Source organism: Sprattus sprattus (assembly GCF_963457725.1).
Source record: "Sprattus sprattus genome assembly, chromosome: 14".
In the NCBI taxonomy this organism is placed as follows: Eukaryota; Metazoa; Chordata; class Actinopteri; order Clupeiformes; family Clupeidae; genus Sprattus; species Sprattus sprattus.
The window spans coordinates 18,372,410-18,398,344 of NC_137912.1; the positions used below are offsets into that span (position 1 = coordinate 18,372,410).

Below are 25,935 nucleotides of genomic sequence, written 5' to 3' on the forward strand. Positions count from 1 at the left end.
GCTAAAATTAAAACGTTTGCTCTTTGACTCTTACTATGGGTTTAATGTACACCTTAAAAAACATGTTTATGAAAACTAATGATAACCTAAAACATTAAGGTCGAATAAACAATGACAACATGAGTTAGTTTACTGTCTTTATAATGGTAGTTCAAAATCCTGAAGTCACTTTGCGCTAACAATATTAAAGAGCATAAAACTGAACATAATGATTTCATAGGGTAATCTTTGTGTTGTACTTACTGTCATAGTCAACCGACGGGAGTTTCTGCTTTGGATGTGCCTCTTCTGGTACTCCCTGAACCGGCTGCTCGTTCTGATGCATGCCGCTGAACGGAGTGCTGAAAGGATTCCACCTGTCCAACTGCGTCAGGGTGTGTGGATACATCTTTAATTGCAACTGGGATCCGGAGAAACAGAAATTAATCACTGATCGTACAATCGCAGAGACCCAATTCTTAATAATGAATTGAAATACGTGTGTGGAACATTTTAATGATAGGCAAATATCATTTTAAAGCAATGGGTTACAAATATGACCTAGTCAAAAGCCAACATACGTGGAAAACTTGAAAACAAAATGTAGACTACAGTTACGCATTGGGTTCTATTCCATCAGGCCTACTTAACGCCTCTGATTAATTAACTGAAAAGTAAATATAACAGCTTAAATAACCAACTGCAGACACGCTGTCCATAGTAGTAAAACAGCAGGGACATTTCATCTGTAGCTTACTGCAATCAGATTAATTAGCACTCTCTCCGGTTGTAGTTTGATGCAATCGTCCACTGTTAACGGAATGTATGACTGCGTCATCTTGGCCACCATCACACGCAAAAGGAAAGGCTATATCAAAGAAGCGAGAAGAGATTTGATTACCGTGATTTTCCTGTGATCGCAACACGGTGCCTCGTTGGTATACAGTGGATCAGAAGTTGCAACTGCCCTTTGGCTAAATCAATTTGTCCTTCCGTTAACTACGTCACGTGAAAGTAGGGAAAACAATCCAGTCACGTCCAACACTGAGGCAAGAGAAATAAAGACAACGTGTTGACAGACTGTTTTTACATTTGGTTGTCTATGCAACTGTCAAATGGTATTAGTGCACAGACTATACAGGAGTATGATGTCCATCTGTGACCCTTTCAATGTGTATATAGAAATATGGCCATACAGTTTACATAATGTTTAAGGTTTACAACTTCGACACAATTGCAGTTTTAGACACCAGTTTTGCAATTGTGTATAGCAGTTTAGCCACTTTGGAATTTCACTAATTAAACGACCAAAGCAAATTAGACCAAAGTAAATCAAGGATTAAGACGCCTCAGTGAAAGTTCAGAGACCCACGACAGAGCGTATTAGGAAGATTACAACGTCTGTAGTAGGAGTCAGTTGAAACAACTTCCCGTTGGGCTCTACGCAGAAATTAAAGCAAATTTATATTAACTCCATTTCTCCAGAAGCACAACTGTGTAGTAAATAAAGATAAACGAGTGACTAGTTAATAAGGGGAACACAGAAGTTGTATGTTGGAAACCAGATTAGTGTGAAAGGTAAATCAAGAAAAAAGGAACGGGATTTTGGATATAAAATTAACAATTTTATTATGATTTCTACAAATTATACAGGACTAACTACAATCATACGAAAAGAAAAAAAAAGTCCACCCCACACTGACGTTTTGCCCATGACTTGGGCTACAAAACCCACCAAATAAATACATTTAAAAATGGACATTTTGTCAGATACTTCAATAGTTTGCTTTGAAAGAGGTCCACAAGTTCCCCACCTCAGTTTTGAATATATCCGCCAATTCTGTGGTTAGCCATTGACAAACATAATAAAACTTGACATTTGTAATGAAACATTATAGAAAAATACTGCAGATACCAGAAATCGCAATCTGCAGACATATATGAACAAAGCAAACCCCCAAGGCAAAATATAAAAAAAACAATTGTTATCCAATACAAATGGGAAGAGTTCACCTGGTTTTAATTCCAATGGAAGCTGACTAGACTGATTTCAATTATCAATATCATAAATTCCACCATAATTCGAGAAAAAAAAAAGAGCATGAAGTTCAGACATTTCTCAACTCCGCCTTCAGATTTTGGACATCTTGGCCAATATTTCTTAAGTGCGGTGGGAAATGTATTATTGTGTGATTAGTACAGGAGTCAAGAAGCAACTCTTAAGGCCTGTACTCGTTAATAAAACAGAAAAATGATCCTTCCTGGTTACATGACAAACCCTTTATTGAAAACACAGACTTTAGTATTTCAACAGTGTATATATATATTATTTAAATACATGACCTACAAAAAAGGTTAATTGGGGATTTGTAAATATCTCATGTGAAATCACAATCAAGGAGTGTCCAACCCACACACAGCAAACTACCTGTGCTGGTGAGGGACAAACAGAGTGAGTCATGATTCCTTCAGCTTTTCCTGAATTCGTCTTGAACATGATAATTGACAGCTTTGTTTCCAGGGGAAAAAACATTGGATCAAGTAGAGACCCGCAATATGTGTTTCTGCCTCTGTCTCTCTTCCTCTCGTACGCACACGCAAATGAAGATGCGAGGATACATGAAAGATAAGATAGTCCATAATGAACCATAATGGAGTATGAGGAAGGGAAGATGTTGTGCAGAGTGGAGCATTTCAGAGGGCAGAAGAGGGGGTGTTGAGAGGGTCGTGTCTGAGTCGGGGTGGGGTAGAGTTGTGTTTGGGGTTTGTCAGGCAGATTGGAGGGGGTGCGTGGGTTCACTTGCTGGTCTGTCCTTCGGGCGCATCCTCGGACTGCTGTGTGAGGAAGCCAAACGGGTTGCTCTCGTTGGTCTCCATGGCCTGGTAGACCAGGAACAGGAAGCCGGCCAGCACACCGAACACCAGCACCTGCACCCACACGGGCATCCAGCGCTGGCGCCGTGACTGGCCACCGATGGGCGCCCTGACTGTGGGGGCAGAGGCCTGCCGAGGAGCGGAGAAGGCGGACGGGGCCGGGGACAGGAGGAGGCGTGTCGAGGGGCGGGACTCCACATAGTTGGAGGATGAAGTGGAGGAGAAGCTGGTCTCGCGCAGCTCCGTCAGTCTGAGACGCGTGTCGTCTAGCCAGCTGTCAGTTGATACTCCGGAGCGTAGTGCTGCGCCGCGGATCGGCCGCCTGCAGGTGGCGCTGGAGAGAGCAGAGGAAGAAAAAGAATAAATGACGAGACGAGAAAACGACAAAAATAAATACAAAAAAATACAACAACATTACATAGTGCTTAACGCAAGGGTCTTACTTACACAACGACATTTACATTCATCATTTGTGTAATGGACTTAAAATTATTCGCAATGTGATTTTCATCTTTAAATCGAGGATACCATGCTTAACAATATTCAAACTTACCATAAGCCACTTGGCAGACACTTTTATCAACAGTAAATAATACTGTGCTATATGGCAGTTTGACCTAGTGGATGGTTAGGAGCTTACCTAATGCCTGTTGGGGTGTTGACATCATTGGGGAACATCTCCTTCAGCACGTCCTTTGCATCTGCTTTGGGGGTGTGCTCCACTGCGGACACCTTCTCTACCTGTGCAGGCAGACACACACACACACACACACACGTTTTACACTTATGAAAGAGGGGAACAGAGATGGGGAGAAAGACAGAGGAAAGGAAAGATACAAAAGTAAAGCATGACCAATTGAACATTAAGAGTGTATGTGTGTTTTTCGTGTGCATGTATGACCGCATGAGAGAGAGAGAGAAAGAGAGAGTGACGTTTTAAGAGACTTAGTCACTCATGATGAGTTTATGGCCATCCAGTCAAACCTCCCTCCAATCACCACTGTGTGTGTGTGTATGTGTGTGAGCTCAATGAGAGAGCCTGGGGAAGACACCCTAGTGAGACTTCAAAAACTCAGGAGAAAGTAAAAAAATGAAATGTCGACCCCATGGAGTCCCTTTCGAAGTGGACAGAAGAGACCACATTCCCATTAACAGAGAATAGAGACACCCAATGTCAAATGTACTCAACCCTATCTTTGAGATAACAAAATGAGTCAACAGATGTGAAAATACAGTTAAGACAAAGTGGTAATCCTTCTGGTTCTGACACATAGCTTTGAGATCAGTGTTCCCGTGGATACCCACAACAAAGAGAGGAAGATGTCAACAGGTGTGCGTTAAGTCCCTTGTTATGGCTTTAGCCTACATACCCTTAGAGTGTCACAATACATCATGCCCTGATGTTTCTAGCCCCATAAAATAGGGTTCCTACCCATGTCTGTGGGGGACTATCTCTCTCCCCCCTCACTGGGGTCACGGGGGAGAGGAAGGGAGTGATTTTCTGCTGTCGTCCATCGCCTTTGGGGACCTCCGTAGACTCCTTGTACACCTGGTTAGGAGAGGGAGGCCCATGTGATAACACCCCCTGGTAGTGATGCGCGGGTTACCCAATTACCCGCGGGCCGGGTGGGTTGGGTAGCAGTTTTCTCTAAGTATCGCGGGTTCGGGTGGGGCGGGTCAAAATAGTCAAAACCCGCAACCCGGAACTTTTGGAATACATAGCCTAGGTGAAATCGCAATTTTGCGTTAGCCTACAGAACTTATCAATTGCATACATCCCACTGTCACAAAGTTATTGCACTCAAAGCTCCCACTCCTGCTAGTCGTCTGAGTTAGGCTACATAACTTTGGTGTCCAACTCACATTTTATTCTATACTTTATATTTTGTAAAAGTATGTTACCTTTTAGAATGGTATAGTTTAAGATACAGCTCCGGTTAGTATATCCCAACACGCCATCCGTAGTTTTTGTTTGCACCGCCAAAACTTCTAGGATGACTCCAATAATGGCTGACTTAATAAGAGAGAAGATTAAAAAAGGCGATGCAAAGGTTGTACGGAAAGCCGACCAAAAGAGCAAGGTGTGGGAGACATTTGGACAAGTCGTGCTGTCCGATGACACCATTGCAGACTACGTCATGTCTTCAATGTGAGGCGCTGTACAAATATGATGGGCATAAAACAGGTACATGTTAGTTTATTTATTAATTTATTTTATTTTGTAGGAACCTCGTAGTCAGGTGAACTATTGAGTATGCTACTTGTTATGAAGTGGCTGTTCCCCTTTTGTTTTAGACAAAACTGCGCTAAGAGTCTAGTTAATCAGATTGTCATATATCTGGGCTACATTGCTTTTGATAGTTTTGCCAGTTAGTGCGTGTGCATTGCCTGCGCTATGTGTCTGTTTGTGGGAACATCATAGATAGACAAAGGCTATGTCTTCCACGCATTTGTTAACAGTTCTTCAATAAATAATTGCGTAAAGCTGTCGTTGTTGTTGTTGTTTGATGTAGACCTGCCGTTGAAGTTTCACAATAATGCGAATTTAGCGCAAATCCTTCTCATTGTGTTAAATTAGGCATAACCCTCAGCCCCAGGCTTTTTTTATTTGTTGTTATTATTATTTTGATTTTTTGCGGGTCGGGCGGGCCGCTTCAGAATTCCCCACGGGTCGGGCGGGGCGGTTTGGAAAATGTCTTGGGTCGGGTTGGGGCGGGTGTTAAAATAACGCCCTCTCGCGCATCACTACCCCCTGGATATTTCACACAGCCATGAAACTACACATGGTTGGACTATTGGAGTCTTAAAAATAACTCTGATCACAATTCAGATTTAACTAACTCTCATTCTTATGAAGAGACCTGTGCACACACACACACATACAGAACCTCACCACCAGTGACAGAACACAGACATTACAAGAGGTGTGCTACCTTGTTGTCACCCACTCAATAGTTACCTGTCCAATGGTCTGGGACACAGGCTTGCGTTGTTTTGGCTGAACAGACGCCGATCCCTGCCTAGTGAACAGGGGAGAAGAGGAGTCCTGCGGACCTTCAATGGCAACAGCAAAGACTGGGGGCTTGGGTGGTTTGATTACAAACCCTGATGGGTTTGGATCCGGAGGTATGGCCTTTGATAGAGAGAATCATCAGTGTAACTGACCTCATCATGACTCAGAAGGAAATGCCCTTATGTAAGAGTCAAAACGAGGAAGCAACTCTGTAACACAGTGCATCAGAGATCTCAGGATGGAGCTGGAGAACCACCAGGAGTTCTGCTTTAAAAGCTAATGTCCTTGAATGTGCAAGTGAACATTCAGGCTAACTGCTATGCTAACCTTTAATTAAAACCCTCACTGTGAAAAAACAATCATGTTTTCTTAGAAGATTCACCTTAGAGTGAGAAATATTATGAAGGTAGACAACGGGACACTTGGTCACACAGGCGTCGGAGCCAGTGGGAGTTCCTCCATGCTAAGAACAAGAAGAAATTCATACAAGCGTTAGATACTAGCCTGTCATTTAGGGTCCACTTAGGAGAAGGGTAGAGCGAGTGGGGGTCGGGGGGGATTGTGCTTAGAGAAAAATAAAACACAAGTGCATCTCAGTGAGAACCAGGGGAAAAGAGGGAGAACCTTTTCTTTTTGCCACGAAGATGACAAGATGTCCTCGTGGATGTTTTCATTCCATGCAGAGGGTTGGAAGGTTTGGGGGTCTTTGACCTGCTTGAAAGCCCCATTCTCCTCGGACAAAGAGTGAGAGCCATTGGAGACAAACAGAGAGTGTGTGTATTTGTGGGATGGAGGGTGCATGCAAAACATGAGTGCATCTGTGAAGGGTCTTGAAGGCACCCGTCACCCAAACACCAGTGATGGATTCACTTTGTAGTAAAAAAAAAAAAAAAAGAAATACCCAAGTTCTGCAAACTACAAGCGTTCTAACCTAATAGAATACAAAATAAAGCCCAAATCTACATCAAACACATATGCATCAACTCCGCCTCTTTCTTTAAGCACCACGGTGACGAAACCTTTGTAAATCTTAATTCTAGTGAGAACTTGGACTCCTCTAGACACCTGAAAGCCCAAGTATACCTGCGCTGGTTTACGGGGCTTGGTAGAGTCCATAGTGTAGGACTCAACCGGGGGAGCTTTGGAAGTTCTGCCCATCGGTTCTGATAGAAACTTGGGGTCTCTTGTCCCGACCTTGAGTAAATGCACAAGGTCATCCAGTATAAAGATTATTAAGAAGCAGTCCAATCACTGGAGATAATTGACAAAGTTACTGGATGGAACACTGACAGACTGTCTTGGAAAAAGTCAAAAAATTGGATAAAGACAACAATGTCCACCTGTAACAATGCAGGACTTGATGCAGGCACATTATACAGCAGATAATTCGTGTTTTGACGCAGACCAACTCCATTTCCTAAGGTGGGGATTTACCTGAGATGGCGAGTTGTCAGGGACGTCCTGGAGGAGAGAGCAGTAACATCTGTGATAATGAACGCTATCAATTTGTTATCCATGATAATGAACAGTCTCCCAAACTGACACTAAAACACCACTGAAGTTGCTAGTCAGAACCACCAATCCCAAACTGACACTAAAACACCACTGAAGTTGCTAGTCAGAACCACCAACAAAGCGAAGTGACCAAACCAAACATGCCACCGTCTGACCGTACACGTGTGCACCAACGTACAGGCTTGTAAACATGTGTACAGGATCACACACACATCTCGTGAAAAGTGCTTTCAGTGATATGTGGACAAGCATACTTGTGCAAATACTGTGAGCTAGCAAGTAAGCAGTGTAAATACAGTTTGTGCGGAAGAGAGAAGTGTTTACACTCAATCACTGAATATCACTGGGCATAGAATCCCTGCTATTGTCTGTACCTCAGCCCAAATACAAACCCAGAAGATGACATGTAAGTGAGGTGAACATGTGGAACTACAGAAGGACAGGGGGAAGTTTGCAGTAGGAGGACAGACAGAGTACATGGCAGTTTACAATGTCATCGCTGGAGATCATGGCCTGCTCAAGCATTGCGGAAGCGCGCCGGTACCGTCTCTTAATGTTCAGCACTGGCTCTTCCTCCTCCTCATCATCTTTCTCATCCATCAATTGCAGTTCCTCCTCTAGCAGCGCTACATCATGCTAAACACACACACACACACACAAAGACAAGTACTTCCACATGACCCACGAACATTAAGGGCCTGCAGAAGCAATCAAGCAACTCCCTGGGAGAAGAGGGCGGAAAATACTGAGCTCTCTATCCTTCTCACACACACACACCCCTAACCCTGGAGTGCAGCCCTGTACAAAGCACCTTGTCCTACACTGTTTCACCACTAGGGGGGGGGCACACACCAACACTGGACACAAGGGACTTGAAAACCCAAAGGGTGGGGTGGAAGTGCTCAGACTGAAAACACATGCCAGAGAGATCACTTCAAACTCAGAGCAGTGCAGTGCAAGTAGACCAAGTGTAGAAAAATGAACCAGTGATCCTTCTTCAGAGAATTGGGAGCAGATGTGATCTGTGATTGTTCATGTGGAGACTAAGTTTGAATAGCAGGAGAATTAAAGGATAAACAATAAGGGAGAAGTCCGGAGGGAAATGATGAATGCTACATTGGCTACATCACCATCGGCAGTTTGGACAAAAGACGGTGATGAGGGGTGGGGGGAGGGGTTTTGGAGGACTACAAGTCTACAGAGATTATAAGAGTGTGTTCACTGAGGGAGAGAGAGAGAGGGAGAAATTTAAATAAAGAGAGAGAGGGGGCAGAAACAAAGAGAGAGGGAGAGAGTGAGCATCACAGCACACAAGAGAGAGAGAGGATGACAGTGCACAAGCAAAGAGAGAGAAAGAGAGAGAATATGTGAGTGAAGAAGGGAGAGAGAGAGAGATCCCTAATCCCAGTCATGTGCTTTGGGAAATGGAATCCTGTTACCTTAGAAAGTGTGTGAGAGAGATGAGGTGGGTGAAATCTGCACACCATGCAAGTGTGTAAGACAGTCAGGAGTCAGGATAGAGATAGGACACCCACAGTTTTCACTCCACAACTCCACCCATATCAACAGTTTCAGAATGTGAAATATTTGTGATTCAAGTTGCATTTCAGAAGACACATAAAATAAAATGTTTATTAATTTAGGTTTATTTTGCCTAAGTTAATTTCATCATAGCACAGACTTTCTTGTATCCATATCCTGTTCTGAAAATTCTAAAAACGTCTGAAATGCCACTGCCACAAAATTGATTTTGAGAGCAATAGTGTGAAAAAAGGATTAAACCAAACAAGACAGATACAGATTATGAGAAACCACTGGAACAGGGCCAGAAATACTTGAAATCACTATCTAGTGATCATCTACCTACGAACACCATCAGAGAATAACTCACATAAGCAATCAAACAAGAAAGTGGTCTAAAAATCCCAATGTAAAGATTCGTCTGTAACAGCTGTTTCCAACAGCTTAAAGTGTTTTAGGATTGAGTTTGCTAAAAGGCAGGGACAGTGGGCTAATCTAAGAATCGAATTGGCCCTGGATTGACCTGACCTCACTGACCCCTGATTGGTTGTGGAGGCTGACTGAGTATCCAATGAATGGCCACCTGCAGCATGAGAGCAAGTCTGAGGCGAAATGGACATTTTATTCCAACACTTCCATTAAAAATATGTATTTATATTTATTTTACAATGATCTGAACATTCCAAACTCATCAGGGCTTCACCTGATGTTAATGGTGAAGACCTGAGCGTTGGAAATGTTGCAGAGGAATAAAATGTATCTGAATCCTTCTTTTTTTTGGATGCGTACACCTTTTCCTAGTTTTGCTACCCAGTCTGAGGCACACAGAGCCTGGGGTGCATGAATGCCTACAGTGTGTGGATCCCTATCAGACCATAGGGTCAGCCGCTTTAGTGGCTTCACATGACTCCGCTTAGCATGTGAGAGAATGAATGACGGAGGGGATCGCTCATTCAAGGAGCGGGCTGTACTGTGTGTGTGTGTGTGTGTGTGTGTGTGTATATAATGGTCATCTCCCTCCCTTGTGTAATCATAGGATTCACAGTGTGTATGTGCTTGTGTGTTCTACACTACTTGCTTGTTGGTGGGTTTGTCCCAGTCACTGTGTGTGTGTGTGTGTGTGTGTGTGTGTTCTTACTCTGTTGTGCTGGCTGCTTCTGGTGCGAGTGGTGACTGGGGTCTTCCCTCTGCTCCTCACGGGCCTCTCCACCACTGGAGCCGGTGTTGGTTCCGGCTCAGGCTCTGGTTCCGGTACGGCCCTCTCTGACAGAACCACAGCCAACATGTGAGTGGACTGAACAAATTAGCCTGTGTCATTACTAGTGCAGTGCAAACAGTGCAGTCTGCTTCTGTCAAGTTCAGCTAATTGTGCCTAACAGTCCTCTAGCTGTCAAAATTAGTGGTTCAAATTTTGTGGTGATTTTGAGTAGGGCTGCCACTCATGACTATTTTACAGATTAGGCGATTAATCTAAAGATTATTTTCCTCCAAAATTTTTTGCTCACTTGCTTACATTTTCTTTGCAGAAATATTGCAAAAATAAGAGAAAATCCCCGCAATTGCGAGAAAACCTAGAATTTGTACGTTTGTGAAAATGCAAGATGGCAAAATCCAAGAGCATGCCATCTGGCATAGTGCGTTTCATCTGAGGTGCTAATACAGTTACCTTCCTCTTTGTCACTGTAATGGTCGGATTCTCCGTTCCCGTTCTGGCTGCCGTCTGTCTCAGGGGGGGCTGCTAGAGGGGCCACAGCCTCAGGAGGCCCCTCGTCCAACAGCTTCTGCAGTTTCCGCTCATACAATTTACGGGTGGAGGCTGAGAGAGAGAGAGAGAGAGAGAGAGAGATTATAACGGAGAACCGCAGGCATCCAAACACCCTACCATTGTCAACCACACACACACACACACACCCACTTATTATTCTATACAGTTGATTAAATGGTACTTGTTGTCGGATTACAATGTTTATGCAAATGGAGGGGACACCCTGTGGTGGGCGGGACATCTGTGCACTCACCCACGATGGGGCCAATCCCGACGCCGTACTTCGAGAGCTGCTCCCTCAGGTCCTCGTCACTCAGCTCCATGACATCCACCTCGGCCGGCAGAGGCTTGTCCGTTTTCCTCGTGGCTTTCTGTCAGGGCCAACAACAACAATCCCTAGCATGAACAGAGCTCAGACACAGGAAATGCAGTACAGAGAGAGCTTCTTTTGACATCTTTGCATGATTAATTAAATAACTAGCTAGTTAGCTAGCTATCCATGATCCGTCATTGAACGGCAATTGAATGACATTAAGACAGCGCCTGCACTAATGACACCCTGTGCTCATTTCAACTTTGACCTCACATCACAAGTGACAGGAAGTCTCTCTGTCCATTAGCCTACTTTTTTACCTTTTAATTTCAACAGTGTACCAAACATTGAGAAATAATAATATTGCATGTCTAGGGACCCTGGAAGATGCAAGCAGGAATCTGAGGATGGACCCCCTTACCCTCTACCCTTACCCATACACATCTACAAAGGTTATCCTGTCAAGCAAATCATTTATTTTGAATTAATATTTATTGAATTATATAATATTTAATTTATATTATTATACATGAATTGTTATAATTACATATGTGTGGACACTTCAAACAGAATAATGCAAGATGATATTTTAGAAGGCAAGGCACCATCCTGTTTATATTGGGACAAATTATTTCAAACTATCCTACCTTCTATAGTAGGCCAATCTGTGGAGACGAATAGGTCTACTTATTGGGATGCATGCAGAAACTTAGGCAAAGGGGATCTCCTTCAGCGAAAGGGGCATAGTTGTATTTAGTCTGCTAGCAGCTTTTATTTCCATTGGTTTGTAGAAAACAATGCCAGCACAGTTCTGCCCTACAAAGCAAAAAGGCAGTAACTGCACAGAGCACTAAACTGAGAAAAATGACCTTAAAGTTATCTTGTTGTCCAGCCCAAGTAGTTGTAGGTAGATTATTGGACATGAGGCAGTATTGTAACTCCATATAACCTTATTATTTTCAGATATTAGTAATTTTATTATTTTTTGTATTTTACCCCCTTTTTACAGTTACTGTATTTTTGCTCTGTATTACTCCTACTTCCGAAGGTTCCATACCAAGTAAGAAGGCAGTAACTTAATACAGTAATGGCGTTTACTGCCTTTTTGCTTTGCTTTACTAGCAGTTTTTGTAGTTACTGTACAAACACCCAACAATTTTCTCCAAAACGACATACATTTGAGATGAGATGTTTTGTTACATGACAAAGAATGCTTTGAATGTTACAAAAAACACAATAACTCATTTTCGCCAAAAAAGGCAGTTACTGCCTTTTTGCTTTGTAGGGCAGAGTTCACATTCACCAATAGCCCTATTTTGGGGATCTTCATATAGTATAACACGTACAGTGGGGGAAATAAGGATTTGACCCCCTGCTGATTTTGCAAGTTTGCCCCTCTTGCAAAGAAATGCGTGATCTATAATTGTAATGGTATTTTAACAGTGAGACAGAATATCAACAAAAAAAAAATCCAGAAAACTGCATTTTATAACAGTTAAGAATTTATTTGCATTTGATTGCGGGAAATAAGTATTCGATCCGCTACCAAACAGCATATTCAGGCTCCCACAGACCAGCTATGTGCCCACGAGGCACACAGATTAGTCCTCATTAGCCCTTAGAAGGTACAATGTCAACTGGTGACGTGTATTAAAGAAACCTGTAAAAAAATAAACTTCACACCTTCAACCTCACCACTATGGGCAAAACCAAAGAGTTTTCCAAGGGGACTATGGATGGGGCCATGTATCATGGAATCTTTGGCGAGAACCTCCTTCCCTCAGCCAGGACATTGAAAATGCATCCTTAAGGATTTGGAGAGAATCTGCAAAAAGGAGTGGACCAAAATCCCTCCTGAGATGTGTTGGTCACCAGGCTTACACTACAAGAAACGTCTGGCATCTGTGCTTATTATAGATCACCCATTACTTTGCAAATGGGAAAACTTGGAAAATCGGCAGGGGGCCAAATACTTATTTTCCCCATTGAAGTTGCATTTCACTGTGTTTCAGCCTAATTGAAAAGCTCCTAGCAAGCCAAGGGTATGGAGACACAGCAGCGGGCTTCTGGATGTGTCATTGTAGTCTCCTGCGCAGTCATAGATTTGAGGTATTGTTGTGGAGAAGAAGGTGACCTGTGGCCCAGTAGGTGTCCTCAACACATTGATCACAGAGGTCCATTTGCGTTGCCTTGGAGACCTTCCCCATAGTCACCACAGGAGGAAACCAGCAGATTTCCCCAGCACTTTCCATCTCTCTCTCTCTTAACATTCAGACTACCAAGATATTCAAAAACTTTGATGAGGTTTTACTGCCCGATAGAGTGCTGAGGGGGAGAGTAGCGGAGACACCCATCCTTTCAGATGGTCCACGAACAGATGTTTCCAGGGCACGAGCCCAAGTCCGACCCATCAATCCTGTTGGACCGGTTTCTTATCAAATAGATCATTTCAGTCTGTTCAGATAGGTCAGAGAGGGAGTCCGAAAAGGTGTGTGTTTGTGAGAGACTGACTGCTGAATATTAAGTTATTCAATAGTGTGCAGGTGAGTAGCATGATCTAGAGCAAGATCTCTTAACAGAGGACACCATCTCTCCATTTATCTGCCCCCCCCCCCCCCCCCCCCCCCCCCCCGCCCCACCCACACATGGCCTGCATCCACTGTTCCCTTCACAGAATGCGGAATGCGCTTGCAGAATGTTAAACCACACTCAGGAAGTCCTGGTAGCACCGGACTAGAGCTCATAGCCTGCTGTAACACACAATCTCGGCTAAATCATTGCCAAGCTTTCAGCGGTCGACAAAGAAAAAAAGCCTACAAACACACTTGTGCCTGTGCACAAACACAGCTCTAAACACATATTTTTACGAGGCGTTTGACACCACTACCAGCAGCAGTGCCAACAGTGCTAACGCTGTGGCAGACTTGGCTGGGTGATAATGAAAGCGTGGGGCAGTTACAGCCACAATCCGCCTGAAGCATATCCACAAACCAAGAACAACAAACAAACATGTGACTGAGGGGAGGCCTAAGGAATGAGAGAGGGGGAGAATTAAGGAGGAGTGGGGAGGGAGAGAAAGAAGAGAGAGAGTAGGAGGTGGGAGAAGGGGGTGGGGGGAAAGACAAGTGAATGAGAGAAATGAGGGACATGAGGAGAGTTTAGACAGAGAGCGGAAGGAGGGAGCGAGGAGACTAGTAGGAGGAGAAGATGACCAGTTTCAGTTCCTCCCCTCTTGGACTGAAGTTCCTCAGTTGGGGCTTACAATGGGGCTGCTCTGGAAGGATGCCCACTGAGTGCAAGTGTGTGTGTGTGTGTGAGAGAGAGAGAGAGACAGTTATATGCACGCGCATAAAAAAAGAGGAAAAAGGATTTTTCATAATCTAAGCATTCCAACTGCAGTGTGAGAGAGACTGCAGAACTTCCATAGCCCTAGGTACCTGAAACCTAGGCAAGGGAGTGTAGAGATGGGTTGCACCTGTCCCAACCCTGGAGGGAAAAATGTCTGGCATGTACCTCACACCTCTGAGTTTGAAGCTGAGACTCGGTACGATGGTTTAGTGACATCAGAAGTCCACAGCTGAGAGTTTGTACGTCTCAAAGTGGAATGAAAACAATTCTCGCCCTCAAGCGCGAAACATTCCCGAAGAGCTAAGTGGTGCAAATGTGGTTAACCACAGTTTAGGTCATCCATTCTTAGTGGTTCCAGCCAATTGCATTTTCAAAACAGTCCCCACAGGCTTTTTGGAACCTCAGTCACCTAAATATCAGTCTTCATAAAACACAGAGGTTTTACTTGATCACTCTTTTCATACTATGGAAGCTATTCAAAGACATAATGTATAGGTGAACAAGGCAGAAAGAAAAACAGTAAGGGGCAAAAACAGAGAGAGAGAGAGAGAGAGAGAGAGAGAGAGAGAGAGAGAGAGAGAGAGAGAGAGAGAGAGAGAGAGATCAAAACGGGGTGTATTGTGCTAAAGACACACACACACACACACAAAAAGCTCATCTAAATGTGCTGATTTTGACATTAGGACTCCAAAAACACACACCAGTGGGGGGTAACCGCCACCCCGTTCTCTAGCAGACAAACTATAAATCAGGCATGACAGGGTGTCGGATTCCTGATGTTGAAATTAGTGTTTAGAGAACTTTACTGGGACTCTGAGCCCCTTTGATGCAGGCGAGGGGAGGGGGAGGGAAAAGGGACACATCTGGCTGCTGCAATGCATTCCTGCTGCAAAAGTATTTCCTCAATAAAGGGAGACTGAGCTGGTTGCAGAAACACCCAGATGCACAGCACACACCAAAGATCCACACAAAGCCAATGGGCATCACTCCTTCACTCACTTATCTGTGCAGAAGGGGGCTGAGAGAGAAAGGGAGAACACGAAAGGACACACGACCAACACCCCACTAGACAAACAAGTAGCAGTTTTTCCCAGTTTTGTTTTTATCCAAATGACGGCTCTGTCCTGTGCACATGGGCACTGGTGATACTAAGTAGCTGGAAACTTTATCAACTTCAAGAGAACACAGAACCTTTTAACAGCTACTGTGTTAGTCCCTCTAGGCGTATCCTCTAGCTACGCCATGAACTGTTGGTAAAGTCTTTCTTTCATGTTTGGTAAAACCTCACACACAACAGGGTGCCCACTGTTTTACAACATTAGCAGTCTATACATACATACATACATACACACACAGACACTACACTACACATGAAATCTAAAACAAACAGACATTTGTCCACCATGACAGACCATGGGAGTTCAAACAACTGTCTGCAGCTGTTCTCTTCATTAAAGCGTAAACCCACCCCCATATCTGAGCCTAACTCCACCCATTGCATAATTTTGAAAAATGCTGAAAGGTGTGCACAGCAAGGACTGTGGAGGGGCTGAGAGTTTCGAATGTGAGCATATCAGTATGTAGATAAGTCCCAACCGGTTCTATCAACGTCAGCATCGGCCTTGCAATGTTCAGGATGAGATTTTAAGCAGTAGATGGCGTGTTGAGTCATTTTTTTTCAACAAATGAAATGTCGATTCTTATGGGGAAAGAAACCCCGAATTGTGTCAGTATTAACACCAGCATTGATGTCCCCCCCCCCCATCATTGCAGACTACAGTGAGCTAGAATAATAATAATATATAATGTATTATTGTTCGTTATTTATTGAGCTGTAAACTGAATGCTTTGACTGTAGCCCAAGTATACACATACATAATAAATGTAATGATGCAGCCTTCCCCGTTTACCCTAACCCCCTCCAAACCATTGCCTATGTGTCCTACACACGCAACGAATGTCAAGGAGAATTGGATGAAAGTGTCAGAAGCTTAACAGGAAAGCTTTCACGAGTGCAAATAACACTAGAAGAATGACAAATAAGGCCTAAAGTAGCATTGTAATTAGTATTAGCTGTAATGTACATATTTCATCAAATCCTTGAGGTATGGTTTCAAAAGAATTTTAACGGTTACCATGGACGTTTAAATTGGCCATCAGGCGTGACGAACCAACAGGAAGTATTTAAGCGGGAAACCGTCGGCCATAGCTCTAGTCAAAGTCAACATGCCGGTTTGTTTTCATCAGCCTTAAATCACATGCAGGGCGCGCACAGTATACAACGTAAAACTTGACCACAAAGACCTGGATAACAAACAGCCTCAGATTAAATGTGTTGAGAACGGCCGAGTAACATTGTAGCTTTACCGTGGGCTACTTACACAACAGTTACAATGTTGCACTTCGTTGACTATCAAACATTAAACACTGTTTTGCACAAGGAATTGTTCCATGCTGTAATAACTTGTACAAGTTATACGAATGATTTATTGTTTAAGTAGACCAACTAGTCATCTCTTACATCAATTAAGGCTATTCTTACTTTTTTAGCCTTTAGGAGTAGGCTACACAGACATAGCCTTTAATGGGTAACACGCAAACAGGCGCGATTCAGCGAGTACATCCAGTCTGTTCAGACTGCAGAGAGAAAAAGTCTGTCAGACTTCATCTGTCCCCAAATTAACTGCGTAGAAAGACTTAAAAGACCCACAACCTACCCTGCCGGAGCGGCTTCTGTTGGAGACCACGGGGGTTGGCAATTCCTCGTCGCTGGAGAACGCTTCTGGAGGGGCGCTTTTCTTCTTGTTTTGCGCAGTCAGATTTTTCAGGTACAGTTGCACATAAACGTCCTTTTTCTGTTCGCCATTAGGAAGAGAGACATTATTGGCCAGAAGTGCAGTCTTTAGTTTGTCTTTCGTGAGAACAGACGGGTCCTCCAAGAATTCCGACATGTTAGCTTCGCCCCAGCGTCAGTACGTCGTATTACGGTGTCTGAAAAGAACATTCTATTTGTATTCTGTCAACCACAGCTCTCTATCCTGGATCCCTATTGGACAGCTGAGTAAAGAAAAACGATTACCATTGGGTATCCCGGTATGCAAATATAGGCGCCCTGAACTTGCAACTACAATAGCAGACTATTACAATTGCTACATGTTATTATGGCAACAATTGTATCAAAGATTACATAGCATAAAGAAATTCGTTTCACTCCCCAGATAATAGGCTACTGCACATTTTATGTATTTATTTTTTAGTTGACTTACTTAGGCTGCTTTTGCTTTCAATTACTTATACAAATCTAAGACTCACTTAGAAATCTAGAGTTTCAGACGGTAATTTATGACTAATATTCTCGTTTTGAAATTTAGAATGGAAATCTATAATTCAAAAAAGAACAGAAACACTCCTGTCCATGACCGAGAAGCTGCCCACTGCTCCTGGAGGATCCTCGAGGAAGGACGATCCGGGATGGGTAAAAAGCGAATAAAAGAGTGAATTCCCAGAGACCTCAGGCCTACGTGTGCGTGTGTGTCCTGGATCGCCTATCATAACACCTGTGTGTTGCAGTGAATCGCTTGTGCAATTAAAAACTGACTGAAAGTCAGCCTTGTTTGTTTGTTTGTATAATGAAACGGAACATACACATACACTTAACTGAAACATACACTTAACTTCTGTGCAACCATAACATAAATATTTATCTCAGTTACATTGTTAAATGCCAGAAGACTTTGTAAAATTACACTTATCAACAAAATCTGTAATAAGGCTGAATGTGCAAAAGTACTAGAGCAGACCACGTTGTGAAAATTGATGCTTTACATGGGCTTATACCACCCTCTTGTGGAGAAACTCAGGTACTAACAGCAAGCACGTTTTCCTGCGAAATACAGTAACACCAAAGGCAAGTCACCATCAGTTTATTTCGTCCACCAAACTAACACGTGTGTGTTTCAACCAAAGACATATAAACAACAGTAAAGAACTTAAGTAACTCGTGAAATTTTTACTTGTGACATATCCCAGCACATCTCAGTGAGAGAAGTACGCACCAAAAACCTCTCCAATTCACAAAGCTACTAGCCTCTTGGGGGGGAGGGGGCACCACCATTACCTCAAAGACAAAGTGTTTGTGTGTGTGTGTGTGTGTGTGTGTGTTTTCATGTGTAAATTCCCTTTACTGAAAACAAATGGAACATTTCTCTATATCATTTCTTGACGTAGTTCTGAAATCACAGACGAAAGAGAGCCCAAAGTGATCACAGTGCTTGGGGGGGAGGGGGGGGGGGTGTTGCTATGAAAGGGACATGGCTAAGGATGGAGTGTGACCGTTGGATAGGAAGCAGGCAGCTGTGAAAATACCGCCCTCACAGGTCTACTGCTTCCCTCCTGTAAGTGTGTGTGTGTGTGTCTGTTTGTTTGTTTGTTTGTTTGTATGTGTGTTTGTGTGAAATCTTTCCCAAGTAGCCCCTGCTCCACCTGTCGTCAGTCCCTGGTGTAGTCGGGTGGCACAGCACCTTTGCAGGGGATTGTAAGAGGGGGTGGGGTGGGTGGGCACAATCTGGTCTTTTAAATGGAACCCTGGCCTCTTCGATCCACCCATTTGATCCAGTCATCTCTCTTTCCCTCCCTCTCTTCCTGCCTTCCTTCCTTTCTTCATTCGTCCGTCTGTGTCCCGGCAGGTGGCGTTCATCAGGCCTTGATCTCAGGAGGGCAGTAGATAGCATCAGAGTTCTCAGACGCCAGCTCTTCTGTTGTACAAGCAACACACACCCAACAAAAAAAAACACACGTCATTCATTCTGGTTGGTCATCTTATGCACACAGAAAATAAGGTTAAGTGAACAGAGATATACACAATATATAAAATGCAGATGTTTGGTCTACACTTATTCGTTTTAAGAAATGCTTTTATCCAAAGCGCCACACAGTTCAGTACAGATTCCCATCTCTCATCAGTATGTATGTTCCCTGTATGCATGCATGCATGCATGCATGTATGCATGCATGTATGCATGTATGTATGTATGTATGTATGTATGTATGTATGTATGTATGTATGTATGTATGTATGTATGTATGTATGTATGATCTGTCTGTGTCAGAGCACGGGCCACCAACACAAACACCTTAGCAACACGAAAAAGGCAAAACCAGAAAACCCCTCACCACTCATTTCTTATGACTGAACTATTAAAATGCACATGAACAGCCATTTTGGACAATAACCAGGAGTGAATTAGAGGCTGCCATACTAAAACAACTAGACTAGATCAGATTGACTAAAACCAACACAGACCCTGACCTTCAGCCAGTCTGCTGGCCTCCTAACTCACTCAGACACACAGAGCGTTCCAGAGCACTGTGGCCATAGAAACTCCCTCCCTGTGCCGCTCGGAAACCCTGCCAGCTTAAATCACAGGGAGACTGTCCAAATCCAACACACAAGCTTCTCTTTCCAAATAAGAAAACTAAAAGTGAAATATCTCAATAACATGGCAGGGGTCTGGGATGCATTCTTCAAGTGAATGTGTTAAACATAGATACAGTGGGGGAAATACAAATGTGACCTCCTGCTGATTTCGCAAGTTTGCCCACTTGCAGAGAAATGCGGGATCTATAATTGTGATGGTAAGTCTATTTTAACAGTGAGAGACAGAATATCAACATCACGGGAAATAAGTATTTGATCCCCTAGAATACCATGACTTATGATTTGGTGGAGCAATCCTTGTTGTAGTTTCATTCTTTATTTAAGTGTACCTTTTCACAGTGGACTTTAACCGCACACTAAAGCCATCCCATATTGTCCCTGAAGACAAAACCAGTTAATTGGAATTGCGTCATCATACCATCACAGTCAGACAGCCCACTCTAAACCAACTCTCAATATTAAATGTACCAGACTAATGCAGCAAAATCGTAGCCCTTTTTTCAGTTACAGCTACTTACAGGGGAAACAGCCTGTGCATTGTCATGCCAGTGTTTAAAGCACACAGACAGGGATAGATATCATGTGTTGCTTTGGCAACATTCTGGAATGTAGCGCTGAGCTCTGACTTGAGTGCCATTTCATGTCTTCTCACTTTCTAGTGGAAAAACCTGTCCATTTGCATGGTCCTGCTTATTTTTTTTTACATCGGCTTTTGTTGGTGTTGAGGCTGACAACACTGCCACAACTGTCTGGAAAAACCAGGTCACCTTTTCAAAATGCTATTGTTACCAGAAACGCCTATCAGCTAGGGAAGCCTGATCTGCCCTTGGTGTTTAGCACCTGGGGCAGACATCTCAGGACAAACTTGCGAGAGTGAATGGAGTGAATGTGCCGTTTCAGCTCGGAGGTGTTTGACTGGTTTGCCAATTGAGGGGGAAAGAACCAAACAAACATCTACGCTTAAAATTATTTTCAAACCCAAATCCAAGCCAAAAAACACTGCATGAGGCAAGCCATACTGTTTATATAAATGGATATATTCTTCTTATTATTATTAATAAGTGGTGATTAATAACAAGTTTCAAAACTTCTTTCTGGAGTATGGCCAACGTTTTATAGTCAACGTTTTATAGTCTGTTTTATAATCTCTTTTTTGGAGAAAACACCCGTAAAGAAGGAGAACGCCACTGTTGACCCAGAAGGGCAGAGAGGGGTCTGGAGCCCGAACTTTCCCAGCAGGATACCACCCCTGGGGCAACGCTCCAAGACGAGTTCATTGTGCCCTTAGACATCACAGCACCACCATGTGTGGAGGGGCTATACAAGCAAAAACAGGGTTCTACAATGTTAGACCCCCCCCCACCCTGTTTTTGGTTGGTCAGGGTTTCTCCTTCTGTTTGTTCACAATCAACCTGCCTCCCACTTGCTACACCTACACCAACCCACACTGTATTAAGGAAAGCGGGAGCCTAAACTCACCAGGCAGGACACACTTCCAGAGGCCGTAGGTCTTGCCCACGGCGGTCTGCCATAGGCGGAGCGTGCCGTCTTCTGAGCCGCTGGCGTAGAGCTCCCCGTCTGGGCTGAACCGCACACAGTGCACTGGCCCAAAGTGGCCTTTATATGACTCTACACACGGGAAAGGAGAGGAGTAGTCAGCATTCACAAACACACACACACACACAGATGTAAAACACCCACTGACATTCACCATGTTAAGCAGCAGTTCAGAGTAACTGGGTAATACTAAGTTTACTTTAGCTGTGCTGACATTGATAGCAACATTCTCTATTGTCCTGTTGGTATTGACTCTTGTTTAGTGGTGTATTTAATGAATAAAGTGTATTCCTTGTTAATGATCGAGCATTCAATAATCCAATCCACCAAACAACTCAAACCAAGAATGAATATCAACAGGAGGATACACTGCTGAGCATTGGCAGAGAATTACCCATATAATAAGCTGTGCGGCTCAAATGCAGGATCCGTACAAGTTGGACATCATTGTAAAGGTAAAATCTCCAAACTTTTTTTTGACAAGTTTAGTTGTGATGTGCTGTGAAACCGTTGCTCACATCATGCTTTAACTAACCCAAAGTGTGTCTTATATGATTGACAGGAACAGCACACAAGGTCAGTCTATGGTGACCCACAAGGTCAGTCTATAGTGACACACAGACACTAACACTCTAAACATACATGTAATATTTGACTATTTGCGTCGTTTAGCTATAATGGACCAGTCTGTAATGAATGCATCATCAATAGATTGGCCTCAGACTTTGGGACCCTGGTCCCGATTATAGCTCTGTGTTTCCCAGAGCTGACCTTAGATGACCCCTTGTGAACTCTGCTGTACTCACCCATCTCCTCTTTGGTGGTGTAGTCATATTTGTAGAGCTTGAAGTCATCGCCGCCTGCCACAAAGTAGTCCTTGTCGGGGTGCAGAGAGGCCGAGTGGATGGATGTTGGAGCATCTACAGTCTTAATGAGGTCCAAACTACACACAGCAAAGACAAAAACCACAAACGTAAACAAGTTTGCATAGATCTATTCATCTATAACTCTATACAGATGCACACAATTCAGCTACACCAACATGGGATGTCCTTTGAACATTACGATCTTACACTCAATACAAATAACATCCCCCCCCCCCCCCCCCCCCCACATTATTCTAGAAGTTGTATAATAAAGGAATGACATAAGTTGCTGTTTATATAGTGTATTTATATCTCTATGTGTAGTTAGAGAGCTAATGGAGGTTAAGAATGAGTTGCGTGATGTCTGAATTGTAGCTTTAAGTGAATTGAGTTCTTGTTGCACTAGTACCATCTCATTTACTAGAGCATTTGGACATTTCAAACATGGTGGAGCACCTGTGGGCGTTGTAGAAAGCCACTGTCTTGCCGTAGGTGATGACAAGGATCTCTCCGTCAGGGATGTACTCCATGCTACTGACAGCCTGGTCAAACGTCAGGGTTTTCACAGCCTCGCTGGAGGTCTTATCCCAAAGGCTGGAAAGACAAAACAATACAGAGATGAACACCAGGGTCACCTATTTGTGTGCTTTTCATTGCCATAGAGACACCAATATGGTAAAGGTCTTTTCTTAAAACAAGACCAACAAGAAAGCGGTAAACAAGGGTGACTAGTTACTTTGTTTCTAAGCTAGAGACACTGTAATATGCTCTATACTCTTTGTTACACAGACACTGAGGTTTTGGGGGAAAGAGGGACAGAGAAGAGGAAGAGGGACAGAGAGAGAGAGAGAGAGAGAGAGAGAGAGCGAAACTAACTAACTAAAGCTCCAAACATATGAGCACGTCTCACCGTATAGTTTTGTCGTCTGCTGCAGAAAGGATCTGTTGGTCATTGTTGCACCAGAGCGCTTTCTTAATAGCCGACGTGTGTCCTGAGATCTCTTGAGGTTCTGGGTGAGGGAGGTGAGCAGGAGGCAGATGATGAAGGCTTAAGATACATCACCATACCAAAGGAGTAGTACACCAACTGAGCTCATATCCAATTGGTATACTTCTCCCATCCAAGCCTTAAAATCACCAATGAATCTGGGTATGTTACTCTCTACAGAGAGATTATATAAAGAATAATGACATCTCTTTTTGGGATTACAGGTCATGGTAGTCAATCCACCACTTATGTTCCATGAAAACCTTTAACCTGACAATATAATGACAGACACAGCAGGTTTTAACATATTACAGGTTATACGTCACTCCAAGTTAAACCTGGAAAACCACCAAAGGACACCAAATACTCTCTAAACACAACCACAATAGATATAAGACGAGCCTGCGTATATTTAAACATCTCTAAATTCACACATGAAGAAGGGTGCTGTTCTCCATCCCTGCGTGTACCACCTCGAAACCAGGAAAGTGTGACTTTATGACTCACCTGCTTCAGGCTTGTTGAGATCATAAATGCGCAACAATTTATCATTCCCTCCAGTTAGCAGATTGTTACTGTCCTATAGACAAGAGGATAAATGAGAGACTACATGTTAATATAGCATCTGCATTATCACCAGAGACCTGGTGGAACTGTTCTTAACCACTGAAAACCTAGCATATGCTCTACATAGAGATGTGTGTGTGTGTGTGTGTGTGTGTGCTAACCTGAGTGAAGTCCACGGTCTTGACAATATGCTTGTGTGCCAGCGTGAGAACTTCTTCGCCGGTCACTGCATCCCACACCTTACTGGGTATCACATAAAAAAATAACAATATCAACTGCATTCACAGCATCCAGAAATAACAAGTATGCGCCATGCCAGCCCAATGATGTACATTATCTGTGACAGTGTGACTCGTCCAACAGGAGTATGTAGGATGTGACATCATGCAAAAATTACAAATCAGGTCTTATGGGTGACACCGCTATACCGCCACTGCAACATCATTCGGCAAGGGCAATACTGCCTGTCTATTTTCACAAACATAACCGTACACGGTAGACATATGGTACTCACGCTGAAAAGTCTGCCGCTGCAGTAGCTGCCTTCGTGGCCTCTTTGTTCAAAGTGGCTCCCCAAACAGCGCCTTTGTGACCCAGGAACGTCCCGATCCAGTCCCCTGTGTCTCCCTGGCGCAACATAGGTTTGCCATCTACAGAAGGTATAAGATGGACACTCACATCTCAACTCGCCTTACATAGGTGAATAGGTAAATTGCAAATCCCGTAACGTTACATTTAAAACTTTCCTATTTTCCCAACTCAAGTATATGCGACTGCCTGAATCAGGTAACGTAAGATTATAACTCTCAACCTTCTAAAAATCACAGCAGCATCAATATGAGCTGACGTTAACCATTGAGGTGCGTTCTTGTCTGCTGTCCAAATGATCACTGAAAATGTCATTGTTACCTTTACAGGCACTTATCAAGAAGTATCCATAGGGAGTTATCCCACTGAAGGCCAGATCTACCACAGGTCTGGTGTGCCCGGAGCAAGTGAGCGGAGTCTGCCTCATAGCCATCACTGGAAACTGGAAATGAATAAGATCATCATGAGCTGGAGCGTCTACTAAGTAGCTGGCTAGCTAGACAGGGAACAACGCCAACGTGGGTAAGGTTATCTATCTAATATTCAATTATTACAAAGGGATGTGAAGAATATGTTCACCTAAGTTACACCTGTCTCAAGAAATCAAGCCGTCTACGTGGTAAATATATCAGCGTCATCCTATCCCCGGATTAGCGAGCAGGCAAGCTAACACATAGCTAGGTTAAAGTTAACGGCTTTCCGATAAAAAGTCACTAGCATTGGCTAGCACACAATAACGGTAATGGTAACTGCTAGCTAGCAACTTACCTTCCGTGAACAAGTGTCAAAAACCAAGGCAGACAAGGCTTATATCGGAACCAAATTTGGAGGATTCGAGGCCGATGCTATCTGCTACAGTTGTGACAAAGAGCTGCACTCCCGGCAAAAATGCTGTGCCACCGGCTACAGTGTGTTTGCAACTCGTGTGGGTGCAATTCTCACACCAACTGTGAGGTTGGCAAGCTCTCAGTAAGCACCGGGGACAGGAAACTGTTTTATGGTCCGTCGGAAATCCACTCTGGGATAAATTGTCCGGGTCGTTATTAGTTACATTATGGATTTGTTCCTATTTCGGGGCAAACAGAATAGTAAACAATTTCACTAGCTTTCAGCTAAGTATGTTAATAATATTATACGTATTAATAGCATGAAAAGCCAAGGAGGTTAAACACAAAAATAAAGAAAACCCAACTATGGCTATTTTTTAATAGCCTACAGAAAATGGTGCAAGAGTATGAAACTGCTTAAGAAGGCTATAAAGAGACGCCAATTATTTGTATTATTATTATTAGTAGTAGTAATAGTTGTAGGCTAGTAGTAGTAGAAGTTGTAGTAATAGTAGTAGTAGTTGTAGATGTCGTGACATGTGTGCGCATGTGCGTGTGTGTGTGTGTGTGTGTGTGTGTGTGTGTGTGTGTGTGTGTGTGTGTGTGTGTGTCTGTCTGTCTGTGTGTGTGTCTGTGTGTAGTATTAGGTTTGTGAGCATGAGTATTTTTTTGCATTTACAAGTTCAGTTCATCAAGAAAGAGAGAAAGTGAAGAGGGGAGAGAGGACGAATGTAGATTGCCTGTGCCTATTATTAATTGAATATTCATTTTTTATTT

At 43.3% G+C, this 25,935-nt stretch overlaps 2 protein-coding genes across 2 annotated transcripts; both read right to left on the reverse strand.

Annotated features, from left to right (window-relative positions):
- Nucleotides 1-1,677: 1,677 nt before the first annotated feature.
- tmpoa (thymopoietin a) lies at nucleotides 1,678-17,279 on the reverse strand (the record flags this gene model as incomplete). Its single annotated transcript, XM_080851557.1, has 12 exons — nucleotides 1,678-3,187; nucleotides 3,494-3,594; nucleotides 4,286-4,402; nucleotides 5,813-5,986; nucleotides 6,491-6,595; nucleotides 6,950-7,060; nucleotides 7,301-7,327; nucleotides 7,871-8,017; nucleotides 10,041-10,165; nucleotides 10,569-10,718; nucleotides 10,921-11,038; nucleotides 17,046-17,279. 12 exons carry the CDS (start codon nucleotides 17,277-17,279, stop codon nucleotides 2,776-2,778), a joined length of 1,821 nt encoding a protein of 606 aa, XP_080707683.1. The 3' UTR covers nucleotides 1,678-2,775.
- Nucleotides 17,280-18,235: 956 nt separating this feature from the next.
- strap (serine/threonine kinase receptor associated protein) lies at nucleotides 18,236-25,306 on the reverse strand. The gene is made up of 10 exons (XM_080851649.1): nucleotides 25,100-25,306; nucleotides 24,653-24,773; nucleotides 24,258-24,393; nucleotides 23,905-23,986; nucleotides 23,684-23,756; nucleotides 23,099-23,198; nucleotides 22,645-22,782; nucleotides 22,129-22,265; nucleotides 21,245-21,394; nucleotides 18,236-19,082 (listed from the first exon to the last, which is right to left on the reverse strand). The coding sequence occupies exons 2-10, from the start codon at nucleotides 24,762-24,764 to the stop codon at nucleotides 19,024-19,026; spliced, it is 987 nt and encodes a 328-aa protein (XP_080707775.1). The 5' UTR covers nucleotides 24,765-24,773; nucleotides 25,100-25,306; the 3' UTR covers nucleotides 18,236-19,023.
- Between the last annotated feature and the right edge of the window lie 629 nt (nucleotides 25,307-25,935).